We start from the raw sequence: 18,591 nt of genomic DNA on the forward strand, positions 1-18,591 counted from the left end.
AGATCTCTCACTCTCCGAACACCCTCATCCCTCCATTGCGTCTCACTCCTTTTCTTCTCTCTCTCTTCTTTGGGACCCCTCCCAATGCAGCTTTCCTCACAAGCAGCACACTGGGAATCTTCCACTCAGGAACTTGTCCGACAAAGAAAAAGAAGAAGAGGTAAGAATGTGCTGATTTTGTATTATTATTATTTTTTTAATCCGGATCGGAGATGAGAAATATGCACTCAAAGTGAGGTGACGTCAAGTGGGGGCCACTTGTGCTAAAAACACGCATCCACAGCTAGGTCCGGGGTTTGTTTTTAAAAATCACTTTTACTGACCAGAATTTGATTATTTTTGATGATTTATGGAGGTTAAGGAGTCCCCCCTCTCCACCCGGCCTTGGATGCTCACATTCAGTCAAGGACACACACACACGCATACACATAGCCTCCATTTTGTGTGTATGACATCACTACCTCCGGCATTGTATTTTATTTATGAAAACATCACCAGCTCTGAAGCTGGCCACATCCAACCAATGTCATGTAAATGTGTCGACGACTTCGGTGGTTGAAACTGGATAATAATCAGTGGTAGACTGTAACTAAGTACTTGTTTACTGTATTGAAAGTCCCCGTAAAGTGAAAATGATTTGTCGGTTTGAGTCAGAACAGGGAAGAGTTTTATTAACCTGCCATATTTGAATGATTTTTTTAAAAAATGCCATATGAATGAGGTTTGAAAATGGTGGCAACTCTACCCCCCCCCAAAAAAAATCATGCAAAAAAACTTCAAATTTGCTAGGTAGTACCAATATCAGTTCATAACTCTAATTTGTCTTTGCTCCTTTTAATTTGGGGTGTAATTCCACTGTTGAGGACTAGATGGCGTTAGTTTGACACAAATGAAATTTCAATTTTCGATGAAGAAGGAAAATGGGAAGTACTTTCAGTTTAGCCTAGTTTTTGATGAAGATTATTGAACGTCAACCTTCTGTCATCCTGCTTTTTATGCCTACAGAACGGCTTTTGGTTCAATTCATAATGTACTGTACATCTTTTGGGATTGAGTGATGATTCTTAAAGTATATTGTGACATTGTTGATTAATTGAAGTGTTGTAAATTCCACTTATTGCCTGGGGGTGGGGTCGTTGGAACGTCACCCACACAATGGAGGTGGGCCGGGCGGGGGTGAGTGGTATCATTATCTTTTTCTTTACTTTGTCAAAATAGGCACATTACAATTTTTAAACCTAATCGTATGATGACCCAACGTGAAGAACCACAACAACAAAAACATTGACACTAAAATGGGTTCAGGCAACCCTGATTGGCTGAGAGATAAGTGACTTTTTGAATCGACAGTGGCTGCTTATGGAATCTTGTTGCCGGCATAAATAATGGATGCAGAGAGTGGAACAACAATGTCAGACGCTCCCTCTCCTGCTGTACTCATTTTTTTTTCTCATTGTTGTTTCTTCGGCCTCGTGGAGCTCGGCTCAGCCGGTCTGACGACAGCTTTGTCACGACAACAGCTGATAGCTACCAACTATGTTGATTAAAAAAAAAAAGGGACAAGGACCGAGATTTTGCTCATGCAGAGTACACGTCGGGATGTACAGTGAATCCTTATATATATTTTTTAAATGATCGTTGTACCCCTCCTAAATGCATTAAAACGCGCTAAGGCTTTGAAAACTAGATCTTTGTAAAGTGTTCCTTAGTGACTGTTCTGACTTTCTTGCTGTCAAGAAACGGGAGCATATCGTATCATTTTCATTTAGTTATCGCGGTGCATTGTGGGTAGCAGACACCATGTTTCATCAGACGAGTCATTACAGAAAGCCTGACCGTGGTCGTTGGTCCTCCTGAGTTATATTCCTTTCGTTTCACCTTCGAAAGCAATGGCTTTTCACTGTACTGTTTTCGCTACGTGTTAGATACTACGAGTATATTAACGCAGGTCAACAGCAAGCCAAACCCATTTATTCATGAGCCAGGAAACTGAGCGTCTTGCTCCTTTATTGCGGTCTTCTTGACGGCGTACAGTGAACACCTGTGACATCAGCTCAATGAATTCTAGAGTGAAACTGAAATGAAGGGATTTAAAACATGCATTAACGTTGTGTACATAAATACAACACAAATCGCCAGGTGTTTAACAAAGGACATACTGTAAATGCAGCTCAAAGTGTGACAAACAATGATAAACAATGCGTTTTCGCAGTACCTTCGCATGCTAATTAGCTTGTTAGCACTGATTTAGCATCGTCGCTACGTCGTTAGCAGTACTCTGAGCTAGCGAGTTTCCAATGACAACAATTGAGGGAAAACGATCTCCGAAACACATTTCTAAATAATGCTAAACAGGACAGACTTACCGCCATTGCTTTCGAAGGTGAAACGAAAGGAATATAACTCAGGAGGACCAGTTGCAACGACCACGGTCAGGCTTTCTGTAATGGCTCATCTGATGAAACATGGTGTCTACTACCCACAATGCACCGCGATAACTAAATGAATATTCTAAACACAATTAATATTAATGAAATGGCCCGAAACTTTTACTGTGGACAGAACAATCATCGCTTTACAAATATGTACTTGAGAATTGTCCTGTCTTGTAGACCATGAGTAATCCCGTGGAGAAGGTTTTGGCTGAGAAGAAGGAGGCCATCGAGGCAGCCATGGACATGTTGGAGCGCGGCGCCGAGGTTGTGGCCAGCGCGGTGGGGGAGCTCTTCCCGCTGTGCCAGGCCGCCGCTCCGGTTCTGCGTCTGGCCTTGGACAACGTCCACAGCAAGGAGGTCTTCTACGTCAAGGAGCAGTTCCTGACCGTCCGCAACAGTCTGGACCTTCTTTCAGGCCAGCTGGAGGACATCGATTGCGAGATCAAGAAGGCTCGGCTGGACTCGCAGTACTTTGCCGTGGAGGAGAACCTCCGCAATCAATTCAGGAAGTACATGGACATCATCGAGGCCAAAGCGCAGTTTCGGGAGGTCAAGACCAAGTTATTCCTGGAGCATTTCTCCAGGAGTGGTGGCGAGAAGAATTTATTTGTGCTCTATCACGCACTCATGGGTAACAGCAGCTTTGGAGAATCCATTCTGGACGTGGTGGAAAGGTAAATTCAGTATCGGGTGTCAATCATGCCAGTATTAGCTCGACTAAAATTGGCTAAAGGACAAGTTCTTGTAATAGAGTCAAATGTTCTGCCTTTAATTGATATTTCCATTGTTGTGAGGGACCAACAAACTTGTTATTTGATGTGATATTGTTTTAGCTAGTCAACCGATTAATCAGATACGAGTTTTACATTTGAAATAACTGGAATAGTTAGTTAATAGTTAACTGGTCTGTTGGTTAGGTTTACAATTTGCGGGTTAGCATTCATGTTTTAAGATAATTTACCCAGAGGTTTAGTTAGTGTTAGGCAACGCAAGCAAATACGATTAAACAGCCATGGGATTCTGCAACTAGTATTCACGCAACCAGTTCAACAAAACTAGCGGCCGATCATCAAAAGCTAGTTTTGCTGAATTGGTTGCAGCCATTTTGAATTCAACTACAAGTTAGGATTGGGGAGTGACGGTTTTAGAGTTTAGAGAGAAGATTTCTTTTTGGGTTAGTATGACAGGTTAGGGTCAGGAGTAACAATTGGTTTGGGTTGACCAGATGTTAACATTTGATTTCGGCTTTCGGGCTAGGGGCGGGGTTTAGAGTTCGTAAGGGTACGTCCAATCAGATGCGTTTGGGGTTTGAATAAAGTTGGAGTTCAGGGTTAGGGTGCCAATCTAAAACTGCTGATATTGTAAGAAGACAGGCTTAAAAGGTGCTGCTCGTGTGATGTGTCGTCAGGTATGTCTCCAGGAACCGTCGCCTTCTGGAGGACTTTTGCGTGCGCATGAAGGAGCTTCTCTGCTTAGGTCTCATTGCTTTGATGGGACACACGGCCTTGACCCAAAACCACCAGGAGGAAGAGGACAAAATCCAAGAGTGGAGCCGCAAGATGGACGAAATCGAACTCCGGATGAAGACCACAATCCAATCCTGCGTGGATGCCTTTCCAGAGCAGGCCAAACTGGACGCCCAGCACTTCCTCCAGGAGAAGCAAAGCGACAACCTCCAGGAGACCACCCAGCAGCTCTTGGACTTCCTGGTCAAGAAGTACGACTGGGTGAGTTGGTCGGTGCGCCTCATCAACCACTCGGGGAGCACGTACCGCAACTGGAGAGCCGGGGAGCGCTTCCACCATGTGGTGGGGCGCAACTGGTTTGAAGTTCTGCAGGTCAACAACATCAACCTGGTGGTGTCGTTCAGCACCGGGCCCCAGACGGTGCCCAGGGATGCCATACTGGAGATGATGGAGGGCGCCGCTCGCAAGGGCAACGCCCCCACGGTAGTGGATGTCCTGGAGAAACAGATGAGCGGGTTTGTGGTTCACGCCGTCAGCCGCCACAAGGAGTCAGCGGCGGCCTGGAGTTTCCCAGAAGATTGTCACTACTGGGAGAGGCACAAGAATGTTGCTGTGTGCGTACACGCTGATTGAAACTCGAAAACATTCCAAAGCGGGATTAAATCTCAGACCTTAAGTGTCTAAACTATAACCATGACCATTGACGAAAATACCCTAGCCTAGCGGTCCCCAACCCTCGAGCCACGGACCGGTATCGGTCCCTGGGTCATTTCGTACCGGGCCGCACAGAAAGATTAAATCATTTACATTACTTCCACTTTATTCATTTTGGAATGTGAAAGATGTTTTATTTTGAAAAATTATCACATTCTCTGTTACATCCATCTACAGTATGTCACTCTTGACTCAGGTAAAGGCGCGCATCTCGGTCACGTGATATGTTACCGCTAAAACGAAACCCAGGAAGCGAGCAAAATGAGTAAAAAAACAAAACAATCGTCTTTGGAAAGTTTCTTTGGGAAGGGGAAAAGGCCCAGCTAGGAGACAGAAGAGGAGCCGACGACTTTCAAGAAAAAGAAGGCTACATTTAATACACAGTATCAGAAGTCCTATTTAAAATATGGATTTATCTCGAACGGGAGATTGCCCCGCAACAAGGTAGTCTGCATAATATGCGGCGATGGCGAGTCGTATTTTTCATGCACTTTTTAATTGCCGTGTATCTTATTTTGAAGGCACGTTTAACCATTACCATAGCGACCACCCAGTGTTGCGGCCAGATAGGACGTGTCATGATTCGTGTTTATTATTATGTTTTAGACAATACCACAGTTTTCATGCAGGTCATATTATTTTGTTGAATTTACCCGGCCGTTGTATTTAACAGGCCGGCTCCTGAAAATATCGTCTGACCTGAAACTAATCCGTGGGGCAAATAAAGGTTGGGGACCGCTGCCATTGGCCAGTAACCCTTAACCCAACCCTATCCCGAACCCTAAACCTCCAAACCTAACCCTAATCTGAGAAAAATGCTTCTCTCTTGTAACCTTAACCCTCAGTGCCCCAAACTTGAAACCCTGGCCCTAACAGCAACCAGCGTACCTCCTAATCTTAAACATACCCCCTAACCCTCCTAATTCTAACATGCTAATGCTAAAGTTCTCAAATTTACAGCCCAAAAACAAGTGTTCCACTTTTTAGAATGATCGATGTTTCAATTTATCGCCACAGTGATATATAAAGCAGAAGAGACATACGCACATATTTGTGTCCAAATATAATTTCCCTATCCCAACAAAATGGATAGTTTTTTTCCCTCATGGTCTAAATAAAGTGAGCGCATGGTGAGCATTGAATGCGTTTTGCTTCTTGCCAGCGGACAAGTCGTTTATGGATGTGGGGAAGTGTTTAATCTAATAGGCTGCTCCTTTTTTCTCAGCACAAATGTGATTGACACTGCACCGTTAGCATCTGCGGCTGCTAATTGAATTCCCCTTCGCACCGGAGTCAGCGTTTCCCAGACCGCAGCGCTATAGCCCCCTGCGGGCATGTAGCAAAGTGCTTAGCTTAGCATGTTTAGAATTCATTTCGCAGACACTGTGTCCAGTCTTATGCCGGCCTGCCGGGCAGCTGGCTGTAAAATAGAAAAATGGCAAGGTGCTTTAAAGCAGACCCTTTCTATTTCACTCATTTCGGATTTTTTTGGGATATGAATTGAAATATTGTATCCATCTCTAGTCATGTCGTGGTGAATTTATTCCCTGTGTTGTGGTATGTTCAGGTGTGTATGATATCACGGTGTGCAGTATAGAGCAGCAGCAAATTGATAAGCGGCTACGCTTCCTTTGGCCAAAGGTAGCAAATATTGATCAGACACACTCTTCATTCTCTCCCTGTTGTTAAAAAAAGCCTTGCGCCAGGCCCCAGCCGCCATGGAAATACTTTTTCAAATTTCAAGCATCTATCCTAAAAATTGAGGAAACTAGTATTTGAAATGAAAAAATGAACATGGAAAAATGTTGTTTATTCATCATCACAACAAATAAAACAATAAAGCGGAAAAAAAACCATTGTTGCTATAGGGTGCAATTCCCACTTCCGACCTGCAGAGGATAGCATTCGCTGCCTTACAGGAGGTTTGCATTTTAAAAGCAAAGAAGAGCCACACACCTTTCGAACAGATGGTCAATGTTCGGTTTTTGTTTGACAGATAAAACAAGATAAAAAGTAAGATAAAAGACAAGTACAGAAGGAAAATTGTACTCTCATTGCCGGTTGTCAAACACCTTTCCGCCACGTTCACAGCTGATCCTCGTGATCCATCTGAAACCAATCGGCATCACAAATCACCTGTGTGGAGCTGTGCAAGTCAACTGGGGGTGATTTTGACGCACCGTTCACTTGGCAACGACCCTTCACGCGAATGAGACTTTGACATAAGAACAGACAGGAAATAAGTCTGTCCTCATTAGAAAAAAAAAGACAGAATGCCTCCATCTGCAGGACCAGATAGAGGCCAATATCAATATTTCATAAGCGAAATGAAAGGGCAGGATCGATGGCGGCAGGCTCCTCTCGGCTCAGGAGGATCTTATTAGGCATCCATCCTGCTCTTGGACTGATCCAATTGGATAAAGAGCCTTCGAGGGATATGGTGAAGCGGACGAGTGGTACGTAGAGCCCCCTGGTGGTGACCAACGTGAAATTGTTTCCAGTTTGGTGGAACGGTGAGTACAGTACATGAAAGAATTTTGGCATAATAAGACGCAGGCGGCATGGAAAGTTAAAGTCAGTAAATTACCTTTTAAAGTAATAAAAATAAAAGTATTATTTAAATTACAACAAGAGTACTGTATCATAATAGTAGTAACAGTAATCAGTAATGTGGTTATTGTTGTGTAATCGTGCTACGACGATCTGTATACGTGTGTAGCTGTATGATGCGTATATTTAGTTTGAGGAGTCATCAATCTGAATACTTTTATGTAATTACATTATTGTAATCTGAATATGTGTATATCTACAGTATATAAATGTATATCCACCCATCCCTTCTCTGAACTGTACATATTGTATATTTAGTGGAAGGAGTAATAATAAATCTGATGGGTTTTGTTTTTATTTTAATGAAATTACATTACTGTCACCTGGATATATTTATATATCTACAGTATGTCTATAATATGAGTAGTGTGTAAGTTTATTACAAGTGTATACGTCCATACATATAATCTTTATAGTGGAAAGAGTAAGAAGTAATCAAATTACTTTTAACGCTTGGAAATACTGGTCATTCATTACACACACACACACACACACACACACACACACACTAGAAGAGCATGAGAAACAGGAAGTGAACAAGAGCCTCAGCAGTCCAAGACCTCCACTGGGATGATCTTCCCTCTTTCAGCCAATAAGATGCAGGGGCATACTTTGTCATCAGTGGGCCTGGGAGGGCGGGGGGCGAATTCCAAAAGGCCCCCCCCCACCTCGTACTCCCCTGCCGAATCACATTCCAGCATGTTTTTCGTCTAAATATTTACAAGTTGCTTCTTTTTTGAGCTGACCAAGCACAAAGAAGAAAAAAGCAAGAGAAATGGTCGCATTTTCCATCGGTCATTCCCAACATATGGCCACCCGCAAAAGACGTGTGCTGTATCTACTTTCTCTTGTGATGCTGTAAAGATTAACGCTTCACCGCTCTCCTGCTGGATCACCAGTTGATAACGGGCCATTAAGCAAATGAGGACCGTTGGCCAAGGCCAGCTATGCAAACACATTGGTTTCTCGAATGTTTTATTCCGGGCAAAGGGAGTGCAGGTACAGGCACAAAACCGTGAAGTTGAACTATGACACCAGAAGTGGTATTACTTTTTTTTTTCCAAAGGGCGAAGACATTATTTCTCAGAAATGGTGATGTGTAAAATTATAAAGCAATTCAGATTTTTTTGTAACTTTCTTCTGTTCGTTTTATGATTGATTTCCAGCTGGACCTGAACACTCCTTTGTAATTGGATGAAAAGGGACATTATGCTGACTCGTGCGTGTATCTCAGCATCTCATTTAAGTAAACGAAGACAGCGGGGTTGTCGCCAAGCAACATTCAAGGCCGATAAGGATAATTGGATTGTGTGCTGTGTTATTGGAGCTCGGAGAAAGCCGACTGAGCGTCGTGGAATCGATAGCGCTTCCCTCCCACCTGTTTTTTTTTAATCTTCTTCCATTTCCTCTCCTGTCGCTTGGTATTGACCTGAAAGATTGACAGATTACCAAAGGCGACCTCTTTTTCCTGCTCATCTTCCCTCTTGTCTCAGCCTCCTTTGACCCCTACAGGCCGAATGTGTCACTGCATGTCCTGCTCCGCGCTTGCCCCGGAAACATCTGCGGGGACATCCTCCTTTTCGGCAAAAGGTTTCTGTTGAAATATTCATATCGCGTGACAGTACAGTGAACCCATTTATCATGAGGGAAACATTCCACATCCGCAAAAATGGAAGAAGTAGCGCAACCTGTAGCTCTAGCGCCGCAGGTGGTTTATTCGTCCATGTGCTGCGGCTACCGGTGTTTAAAAAAAAAAAAGAAGTTTGATTCGTTTTAAATTTGTTTAGATTTTATTCGGATGTTTTTTTTAAAAAATGTGACTCTAAATTGGAAGATGATGGTCATCTTTGAAGATTAAAACATTTTTTGTGGGGCAGGAGGTGTTGGGGAGTCACTCAACATCGGAATCGTAACCAAACTGTGCTTTTTGTTATGACTGTTAATCCAGTCATTCTAGGAAAAGAAATATGATGCACCTGTCAGGGCTTTGTACTCATTTTTATTCTGACTGCAGCCACAAACCGGTTTGTCCAGTCCGCTATTCGCAATAGTAAAATAATATTTGTGTTTCAGAGCGCCATACTTATCTTGTGTGGCTTGTTTGCAACAGAGCGATTCCCACAGGCGTTATCCAAATGCGCTCATGACATTGGCACCTTGCACGTTTCAAATAAACGCAAGGACGGAAATAGTCCACCGAGGTAAAGAAAGGAGAAAAAAAATGTCCATAACAAAATCGACAGGGGCCCGAGTTAAGGTGAAAGCAATTTTCAACAGTTCCAAATAGGAGTCACTGTTAGCACAACACCTAAAGGCTTCTGCGAGAAAGCAAAAAAATTAATAAAATAAAAATTCGTGATCAGCCTACTAAAACAGCTGCGTTTTATTTGTTGTTCGTCGGACTCACTCACTGGTGGCAGGTGTGTGCTGACTCCTGATTAACATGACTTTAAATATTATTGGTTTCATCTGAACTCGCAGAACTCCCCAGTTTAAGAGGGTGTGCACACTTATGCAACCACATTAACTCGCTTATTTTTACACCCTCTCTTGAAATGATTACAAAAACAAACAACTGAGTTTATAAAAGATTTGCAAAATAGCTCTCAATTTTTTATATCACCAAACTGAGCAGGGGTGTGTTGACTTTTTATAACCTTCGCATGAGTCATACAATGAATTCACCCAGTCATGAACTTGAAATCATCCTTTGAGTCGAGTGTGTTCTTCAGAATGATTTTTCGCAAATTCTTTCCCACTTGCAGTTGCTGACACTGGCCAGCGGGCACGCTAGAGGGACGTTTGAGGAGAGCAGCACTTGGCGGCGTGTTGGAAACATGAGACGCCGGCCAAGGTCAAAGAGATAAAAGCTAGTCGATAGGAAGCCATTCTTCACGTCACTTCAACACAGCAAACGGCCTTGACGGCAAGAGACTGTGTCGACTTGTTAGACAAAAAGAGGTTGACCGAAGGTTACGCTCGACCCCTATTTGTCGCCGGGGATGCGTTCCACATCCAACGGCAAATGAAAAATCTGTGCAACAGAGATGAGATGAAAAACGTTTTTTTTAAAAAATAGGTTTAATTATTAAAGCGCGAATGAAATCATCTTCCCCCAAGGGAATTCATGGAAATTCTCCACGGACTCTATATTTTACTTAGTAAAAAGATACAGTCAAGTCATATTTAAATTAATTTGAAAATATCTTTTTTTCCACATTCTTTGCTTCACTTCAATGCACATTGTGCGACTCCATCTGGTGTGAGTGCCTTTGGCCACCATGGGGCAGTATAATGCAGACATGTAGCTATACTGTATAAGGCCAGTTTGGGCTCTGGGATGGACCGTTTCTGGTTCGCAGGCCGTACATTTGACACCCCGTTTAAAATTTGGACCTGCCTGATGTCATGAAAAGCCCCAAAACAATCACTTTAAAAATCACAGTGCCCCCCGCAAACGATCAGCAGGCTTCACAGCAAACGCAATCCGCGGCGTATTTCCCCTAAAATTTCTGTCACGCCCCCACCTTGTCATCATGCGTGACGTCACGTGTCTCCGCGCCGACTGTCACGGCGTGCTGGCCGAGACAAACGTGGCCTTTCATCCGGCCGCCGCGCTGTGACCAAGCGATTCTTCCGGTCACCAATCACCTGCCGTCGCTAATTTATGCCTTTGGGGGCCGAGCGATGGCTGTTCTATTGCGAACCGGAAGTTCGAGTGCGGTGGGAGTGGGTGCGGTTGCCATGGCGACCGGCTCCCAGCCACAACAAGGCTGTTTTTGTCTTGGGGAGAACCGGTTCCAGTGGCCCCCCTCTTTACCCACCCTTTCTCACTCTTTCTGACACACACACACACACACACACACACACACACTTTTTTTTGTTTCAGTTTGTCCCATTCAGGGGTTGCCACACACTTGGTTAAAGTACAGATAACTGGGGGAAAAAAAAGTATACGTATTCTTTGTAACTTCTCACCACTGTTTTACTTCCACACATGCCGGGTGTTTCTCCCAACAAGTCCCTGCATGGGACGAGTGTTTACAGGGTGTTATCTCTTTCTTTTCTAGTGTGGCTCACGGTCTATCTATCCGTCCGGAATGCTGGGAAAGGATGGAGGAGTTCCACAGGGGGCGTGACAAGATACACCGAGGCTCTGAGAGAGAGAGAGAGAAAGAGAGAGGGCAGGGGGAGTAAAGGGAGAGAGAGAAAAAAAATGCATAAATACATCCAGCAGAGGCTGGCGCTTGCATTCCCGGCAGGATTACTGAACAAGTTGGAGAGAGTCTGAAGGTGAGCCGATCTTTAATTTTCTCCAAATTCCAATCAAAATTCAATTTTGGTTCAGACTAAAGAAAACCGAATTGCAAATATTAAGCCTCTTGTTGCTTGGCCAGTGGATTTTGATCAAGTTGAAGATTTGAAGCTGGGCTTGGCTTTAATGCCTCTTCGGTTAAAAAAAAGAAAGAAAAAAAAAAGAAATGAGAGTGGAAAGGAAAATGGAAGTTTAGGATTTTTAAGGTGAACTTGGATTTAATTTAAAAAAAGCAAATATCCAAAAAAGGAATATGGAAGATTTTAAGCTGTGTGTTGCCCTGCAAATGCACTTTGTCCTTTCAAGTTGAAGATTTGAATGTCACCTCTGTCAACGGGCTAATAGCTAACACATTTAGATTAAAAAAAAAAACGGTTTAATAAAAAAGTGAAAGAGTGAATTAAAGCTTTGCTTTGCTCTTCCAATACATTTTGAACATTTGATTTGAATGCCATCTTAGCTTTAATGCTCAATAAGTTGACACTTTAAAGCATATTGGGGTTTAAAAAAAAGTAATAAAAACGTGAAATAGCAAGAATTTAAGTCTCTAATTGCACTGCACGTGAATTGAGACCATTCAAGATGAGGACGTGATGGCTAAGATAAGAAAACCTTCATTTTTCTCACAATGGAGAAATTTGCATATAGATCTAGAAATAAAAAAAATTCAAGCTTTTGGTTGCTCTTTGGGCCAGTGAAGTTGTGTGTGTGTGGTGCTTGCGTCACAAGTGACGTGCTGTCAAGTGGCCTGGAATGTTCGAGTCAAGCGCAAGACTCATCGATTGCTCTTGGTTCGAGTGGAAAGGGCATTTTTTTTGTTGTCGTTGAAAAATCGGGACAAATTTTCGGGTGGTGCCCTTTAGGCCACGGGCCGCATGTAGGGAGGGAGGCCCATTTTTTCTGTTTGCGAGTTCCCTGCAAGCTGCAAAAAAAAAAAAAAAAAGGGGGGGGGGTGCAACTCTGGGAGAAGGGCCTCGCCCTTAGCAAAAATTTCCACCTTAACAAGACCAAACTTTTGTGTGTGTATGTGTGTGTGTGCCAAACTTTTGATGAAACAATTTCTCATTTTATGAGAACGTGTCAAACGATGTCTCAATGAACGTCGAGTAAAACGACACCGAGTGACCTCATCACTGCAGCAAGTGTGCGCATCGCAGTGGCGTTAATGAACCGTCCTGCCTCCTCTCAAAAAGATGAGAAGAAAAAGATGATATTAAGATGGCAACGGATACATTGGCCGTTTCTCCCATTTTTGCCCCTTGTCTCACTGACTGTCAATATATTTAAGATACCATATCACCGACAAAATATGTATTACACAAAAAAGACAATTGACAAAAAAATGGATCAAAAAGTGACTCCTAATGTGTTGAAAGCAAAATCATTTGACTGAATAAAAGTCATTTTGGAATATTTAAGGGGCAAAAAAGAAAAAAACTAGCCTTTTTTTTTTTTACACATTCACCATTAACGAATGCATGAAAATAACTTTTATTCCCCAAAAACAAAAAGAGCCTTGTCATGTACTTTTTTTTTCCAGTTATCAACATTCAAATGGGAGCTCTCATTTGTCTTTTTGTCAAACAGAAACACACACGGTAATGTACACTGCGTTGCGCGAGCGTGTGAGCGTGTGTGTGCGTGTGTGTGTGTGTGTGTGTGTGTGTGTGTGTGTGTGTGTGTGTGTGCGCACACGCATGTGTGTGTGATTACAAGGTTGCACAAAAAGTACGCTGCCGAAGGCTTTTCATTAGCCAGGATTGGGTGTGCCGTTTTCCAGGCCACTCCGGGGAGTTGAAGCGCAACTTAGATCATCTCCCCAGTGTCTTTTCTCCAGCCGACACGTCACTTTTATCGTGTCTGCGCAGTAAAATCCCCCACCTAGTTTCCTCCACTGTGAACACGTGTGTTTGCGCTGGCTCGGCACCACTCTTTGACCAGTCCAACCCAATGAGCCGTCCCAAAGACGACGTTACGTTGATGGTCTTCGTGTGTGTGTGTGTGTACTTTCTGTTGTGACCGTGTGGCTGCGAGGGTGCGGCCTGATGCTGACATGCGCAGACGGGACCCGGAATAGGTTCTGCGTGTCGAGACAAGGTAGAAGGCCAATCAAACGCCAAGACCCGTCTTGGCGTTTGTACCTGCTGGTGACTTTAGTGAGCTTTTGAAAGAGGACATGTCATGGAAAAGCAAGCGCATATTTTGCTGTCTGCAGTGACTGTCCAGCAATTAAGTGTGGAATTTCGCAACCGAGTAGATTTTTTTCCTGTTGCCTCATGTCAGGAAGCGCGTCTCGAAGCTGGCTCCTCAGAATTCAAGACCGATTCTGTCCAGCTGTGACTTGGCGGCGACCTCAACAACGATCCAAGCCGAAAATCTGAGCAGTGTCGTTGGAAGCTCAAATGAGTAGCAAGAATTTGTCCAAAATTTGCTTCTGATTCTCACGGTCAAGTTTGGGTGGTGAGCAGTGGCTCATTTGCATGAAACGGGACCGTTCTCCCAAACCATGTTCATTTCAGAACGTCTGTTGAGAGAGACTGACTGATTGCCGATGTCAGACCAGATGAATGTATCCCGATATTGAGCCGACAGAGAGAACCGTTGTGTGTCGTAGCCGATTTCGAATTGTCTTGACGCACCGTAGCCCGCCTCGCATGACATACTCAAAGATTGGCCTTCTGGTGTCTGGGATGCTTCACAACCAGAATTTTTCTTCGTCTTGCCGCGTAGTGTGACATGTCCTACGTTGTCCTTCGATTGGTTTTTCAGCACTGACCAATAGGAAGACAGTGACGAGAGACTGGACGCGGCACGGGCACAAACAACCAACGACGATTGGGCAGAGTCTTGTCGTGTGACGTCTCACCAGGTCCAAGACAGAGAATGTTATTTATCTGGTAGTGCGACAGCGTGACTGTTGTGAAGGTCAAACAAAGTTTTGTAGGATACGAGACATCCTGGGACCTATTTGGGTAGTCTCCCATCTTGCTCTGTTTCGACTCTGCTTCCAAATACTCGTTTTGGCTTTGCGGGGTTCTCATTTGCATGAGACCCCGCAAACGGGTTACCGATTGACCGTCACTAAACCAGACACCTGGCAACTGTTTAGAGTTTGTGGGCCAAATGGAATCAAAAACGTCCTGTAAGGGTCTCCCTCTCGATGTCTTTCCAGGAACGTCTCCGGCTGTGGCGGAATTCATTTTGTCGCCGTTCGTTTGCGGCCGTAAAATCGCGCAACCATGAACAGCGTGGCAAACTGGCTGGTGGACAACAAGGACAAGATCGAGAAAGGGGTGGACATCATCGGGCAGGCGTCCGAGGTCCTGGCCGCCACCGTGGGCCAGTTGCACCCGATCCTGGAGGCGGTGTTCATGGCCTCGGCCGAGATCCTCAGCAACCCGGAGGGCAAGGAGGCCATCTATTTGAGCCAGAAGATCGAGCAGGTCAACCAGAAGCTGGTGGGGATCCAGACCGAGATCGACCAAATCGCCCTGGAGTTGCAGCGGACATCGATGAACAAGCAGAACATTGACCGCGAGGCTCACATCCTGGGCCAGTACGAGAAGTTCCAGGAGTTCATCAACACCAAGCCGAGCATGAAGGAGAAGAAGAAGGACAAGTTCATCAAGTATTACGAGAACACCGAGGCCGACCTGAACCTGGAGGCCCTCTACAACGCCGTCATGGGGGAGAACACGGCGGGCGACCCCATGCTGGACACGGTGGTCACCACGGAGCAGAGGAGCCGAAGGGCGGTGGAGGACTTCTGCGCTCGGCTCAAGAAGCTCTTTGTGGTCGGTCTCATCGCCGTCATGGGCTACGCCGCCCTCAAAGAAGGCGTAGTGGAAATGGGCCTGATGACCAAGTGGCAGGACCGCATGGAGGCGGTGGAGAAGCGCATGAAAGCGGCCGTGGACCACTGCACCGAGACCTTTGTGGACCAGGCCAAGCTGGACCTGGAGGAGGTGCTCAAGGAGACGGCGTGCGCGGTCAGCGAGGACTTCACGCGTTCGCTGCTGTCGACGCTGGTCAAGAAGTACGACTGGGTCAACTGGTCGGTGCGCGCCTTCAACAACCGCGAGCGCATCTTCTTCTACAACTGGCTGGCGGGGCGCAAGTTCCACGGCAGCGGCGGGGCCAACTGGTTTGAACTGACGACCGACAACAAGATCAGGGTGGTGGTGTCGTTCTGCGTGGACCCGCGGCCCATCGACAAGACTCGGATCTACGAGCAGATCGAGCAGCAGAGGCTGAAGGGCAACATGATGGCGGTGGCCCTGACGCTCAACCGCTGCTTCCCCGACTGCCTGGTGCACGCCGTCAGCCACTACAAGGAGGTGGTGGAGTCCAACAACTTCAGCGTGGAGTCCTACTACTACGGCAAGCACAAGCGGGCCTTCCTGTGCATCCACCCGCAGTAGGGTCGGGCGTAACGCACCGTCATCAAAGAATGTTCATGGAATGGACTCTGTCAATCCACTTTTGTTGATTTTATGAGGTTCTGATTTCATCTCAGACCATTTAGAGCAGGCATGTCCAGCTCCGGTCCTGGAGGGCCACTGTCCTGCCTGTTTTCCATCTCTCTGGGCTGCAACACACCTGATTCAGATGATCGACTCATCAGCCAGCTCTGAAGCAGCATTAGAACGTTCCTGATTATTTGAATCAGGTGTGTTGCTCCTGGGAAAGCTGGAAAACGGGCAGGACAGCAGCCCTTGAGGACCGACTTTGGACACCCCTGATTTAGAGCCACGAGTTTGAATTAAAGGGGACATGTGGAAAATACAATAAAAGAAAATTGCACATTTTATTTGCTTGTATGCTATAAATAGATCTATAGTTTGAAACCAGGGAAGTCACAGGGGTCCGAATCCCAAAAATGGATTAGCGGGCTTGGGCACCCCCGATATAACATTTCACAATATCACGGGATTGTCATGACGGCCCTAAAAATGGTTGAGTAAATAATTTTTTTCCATTGACCAGTAGATGGATTAGTCAACCTAAAAAGAGCATCAACGACTGAATCGTTAGAACATCAAAATGTATTAGAACAAATAAGAGATCAGAAAATCAGTAGCTACTTCTCTTGTGCGCTTTGTGATGTGACGTCAGAGGTGGGGTGCGCTTCTGTTTGCCGTGCCAATTGGCTGCTTCAGTCATGAGCCTGTTATGTCACCAATCGGGGTCATGCTAAATCATTTCCAAACATTGTTTTGTTAACTTTACTGTGAAATTGCCAAAGAGTGACGTGTGGTGCTCTTGTATCTAAATTTGATATCGTATTGATAGTTTTACCCCACGTTTAGTTTTGGTTAGCCATTCATCGTGAGCACACTTTGCATATCGTTCCTCGACCAAGCTGAACAACATCTATCATGATATCTCTCCTTTTAAACGTTTCCCAAATAACGTGTACGTTAGACGAGTCTGTAATTTCATCAACAACCAACATGTTTTGGCTTAGTGAATATAGCCGCGCGGCAGCTAGCCAGACTTCCTGTTTACATAAACATTCACGTACCAACATTCCTAGACGATAGAAGACACCAAAGAGAATATCCCTCAGATTTTATTGTCATAACGCAGGACCCCGTTTGATTTCCAAGATTGATCTAACATGCTTGAATCACTGTGATGTTTGTTTTCTTTCCAGTCTTCTAAACGTTGCCTTTTGTTTTTCTCAAACTTGTTTTCCTTTTCAGGTATATGTTTCTCGATGGACAAAACACTTTTTTTTTCTTTTTTGAAGAATGTAATGTACAGAACCACTGCCTGTGCAAAAAAAAAAAAAAAAATATCTACATAAATACATGTTCCATTAAAATATGCTGATTTATCAAAACACCAAACTAATTTGTCATTTGATTTTCAAAAAAAAAATGCACTGGAAGTGTGTGGAAGCGACCTGGAATAAAGCAAATGAGAGATGTGTGTTTAGATGCCAGATGGGCACTTTTAGGTCTGAAAAAGTGGACGATACTATTAGCATTCGGGGGTCAGGATAATGTTCTACTGCGACTAAAGAGCAGAAAAAAAGGAATTAATCTCTTAATAGTTGAAGAATGTAGCGTTCTGTTTTTACATTGTGTCGTGAATTTAATCGTGTCCCCTCTTCTTGCCGAAAAAGATCAATTTGGAAATCTGTCTTTCAGGCTTCGGCCAAGTGCTTTCTTGCCAACCTTTTGTGTTGACTGTGTCAACAGTACTATTGTTGGTTTCTTACCTAATGCCTTTTAGCGTACTGTTTCCTATTTACTCTCAAAAGACGAGGAGGAGCCACCTGCGAAAGCCTAAAGCTAGAAGACATCAACTGAAAAGAAGACCCAAAATGGCTTGAAGGTTATTTTCTGATTTGGGAAATTCGAGGAAGGAGTCTAATGTACCACATCATAAATCCGTTTTATGTGTTGGTAATGTAAACAGAGTTGGCTTATGACCACACCTCCAAAATATAGTGAAGCAGACCTGTAAAAATGGAATGTAGTATGGGGAAATATCACATCAGCACTTACTGCGTTAGTTAATCGGCAAAAATAATAATTAAAAAACTAAAAATAAAAAATGCCGCGGGTCTTAAGTAAAAATTAAGAAACATTGAAACGTTAAAATGGAGAACAATATCAATTTTGAGTGCTCACTTGTTTCTAGCACCAGATAGAGAAAGTAGAGATACATCAAATTCTTTTCAACACACACACACACACACACTGCAAATATCTCAGGGACAGCTCAGTTATGTTATAATTTAATTTTTAAAAATGTCTCACTGAATAATTCGGAAGGTAACTTCTTTCATCTCATTTACTGTAAAAAAAAAATGAGGCAAGAGCCAAATTTCTTTCCGAAATAAGTTATTTTACACGAAAGTTGCAGTATGAGTGTACCATCATTTTTAGTTAACCAAGTTTTAAAAATTTGGATTGAATTTTTTTGTGTGAAAATTTGTGTTACATGCACTTTGTAACATAGGTTTTAATATAACATTTAAAAAAAAGTATAGCACGGTGACCATGGAAACCATGAAAGTTTGTTTAATGTTAGTTGGGCA

General features: G+C 44.0%; 2 protein-coding genes across 2 annotated transcripts; both read left to right on the top strand.

The window, feature by feature from the left end:
- The first annotated feature begins 2 nt into the window (after positions 1-2).
- On the top strand, positions 3-5,757 carry LOC147204139 (protein rapunzel-like). The gene is made up of 3 exons (XM_086112702.1): positions 3-160; positions 2,613-3,109; positions 3,844-5,757. The coding sequence occupies exons 2-3, from the start codon at positions 2,616-2,618 to the stop codon at positions 4,532-4,534; spliced, it is 1,185 nt and encodes a 394-aa protein (XP_085968828.1). The 5' UTR covers positions 3-160; positions 2,613-2,615; the 3' UTR covers positions 4,535-5,757.
- Positions 5,758-11,416: 5,659 nt separating this feature from the next.
- rpz5 (rapunzel 5) lies at positions 11,417-17,392 on the top strand. Its single transcript, XM_086114410.1, has 2 exons — positions 11,417-11,518; positions 14,713-17,392. Exon 2 carries the CDS (start codon positions 14,780-14,782, stop codon positions 15,959-15,961), a length of 1,182 nt encoding a protein of 393 aa, XP_085970536.1. The 5' UTR covers positions 11,417-11,518; positions 14,713-14,779; the 3' UTR covers positions 15,962-17,392.
- The last annotated feature ends 1,199 nt before the right edge of the window (positions 17,393-18,591 follow it).

Source organism: Hippocampus guttulatus, chromosome 6 (genome assembly GCF_054856545.1).
Source record: "Hippocampus guttulatus isolate MCC_2025c chromosome 6, RoL_Hgut_1.0, whole genome shotgun sequence".
Lineage (NCBI taxonomy): Eukaryota > Metazoa > Chordata > Actinopteri > Syngnathiformes > Syngnathidae > Hippocampus > Hippocampus guttulatus.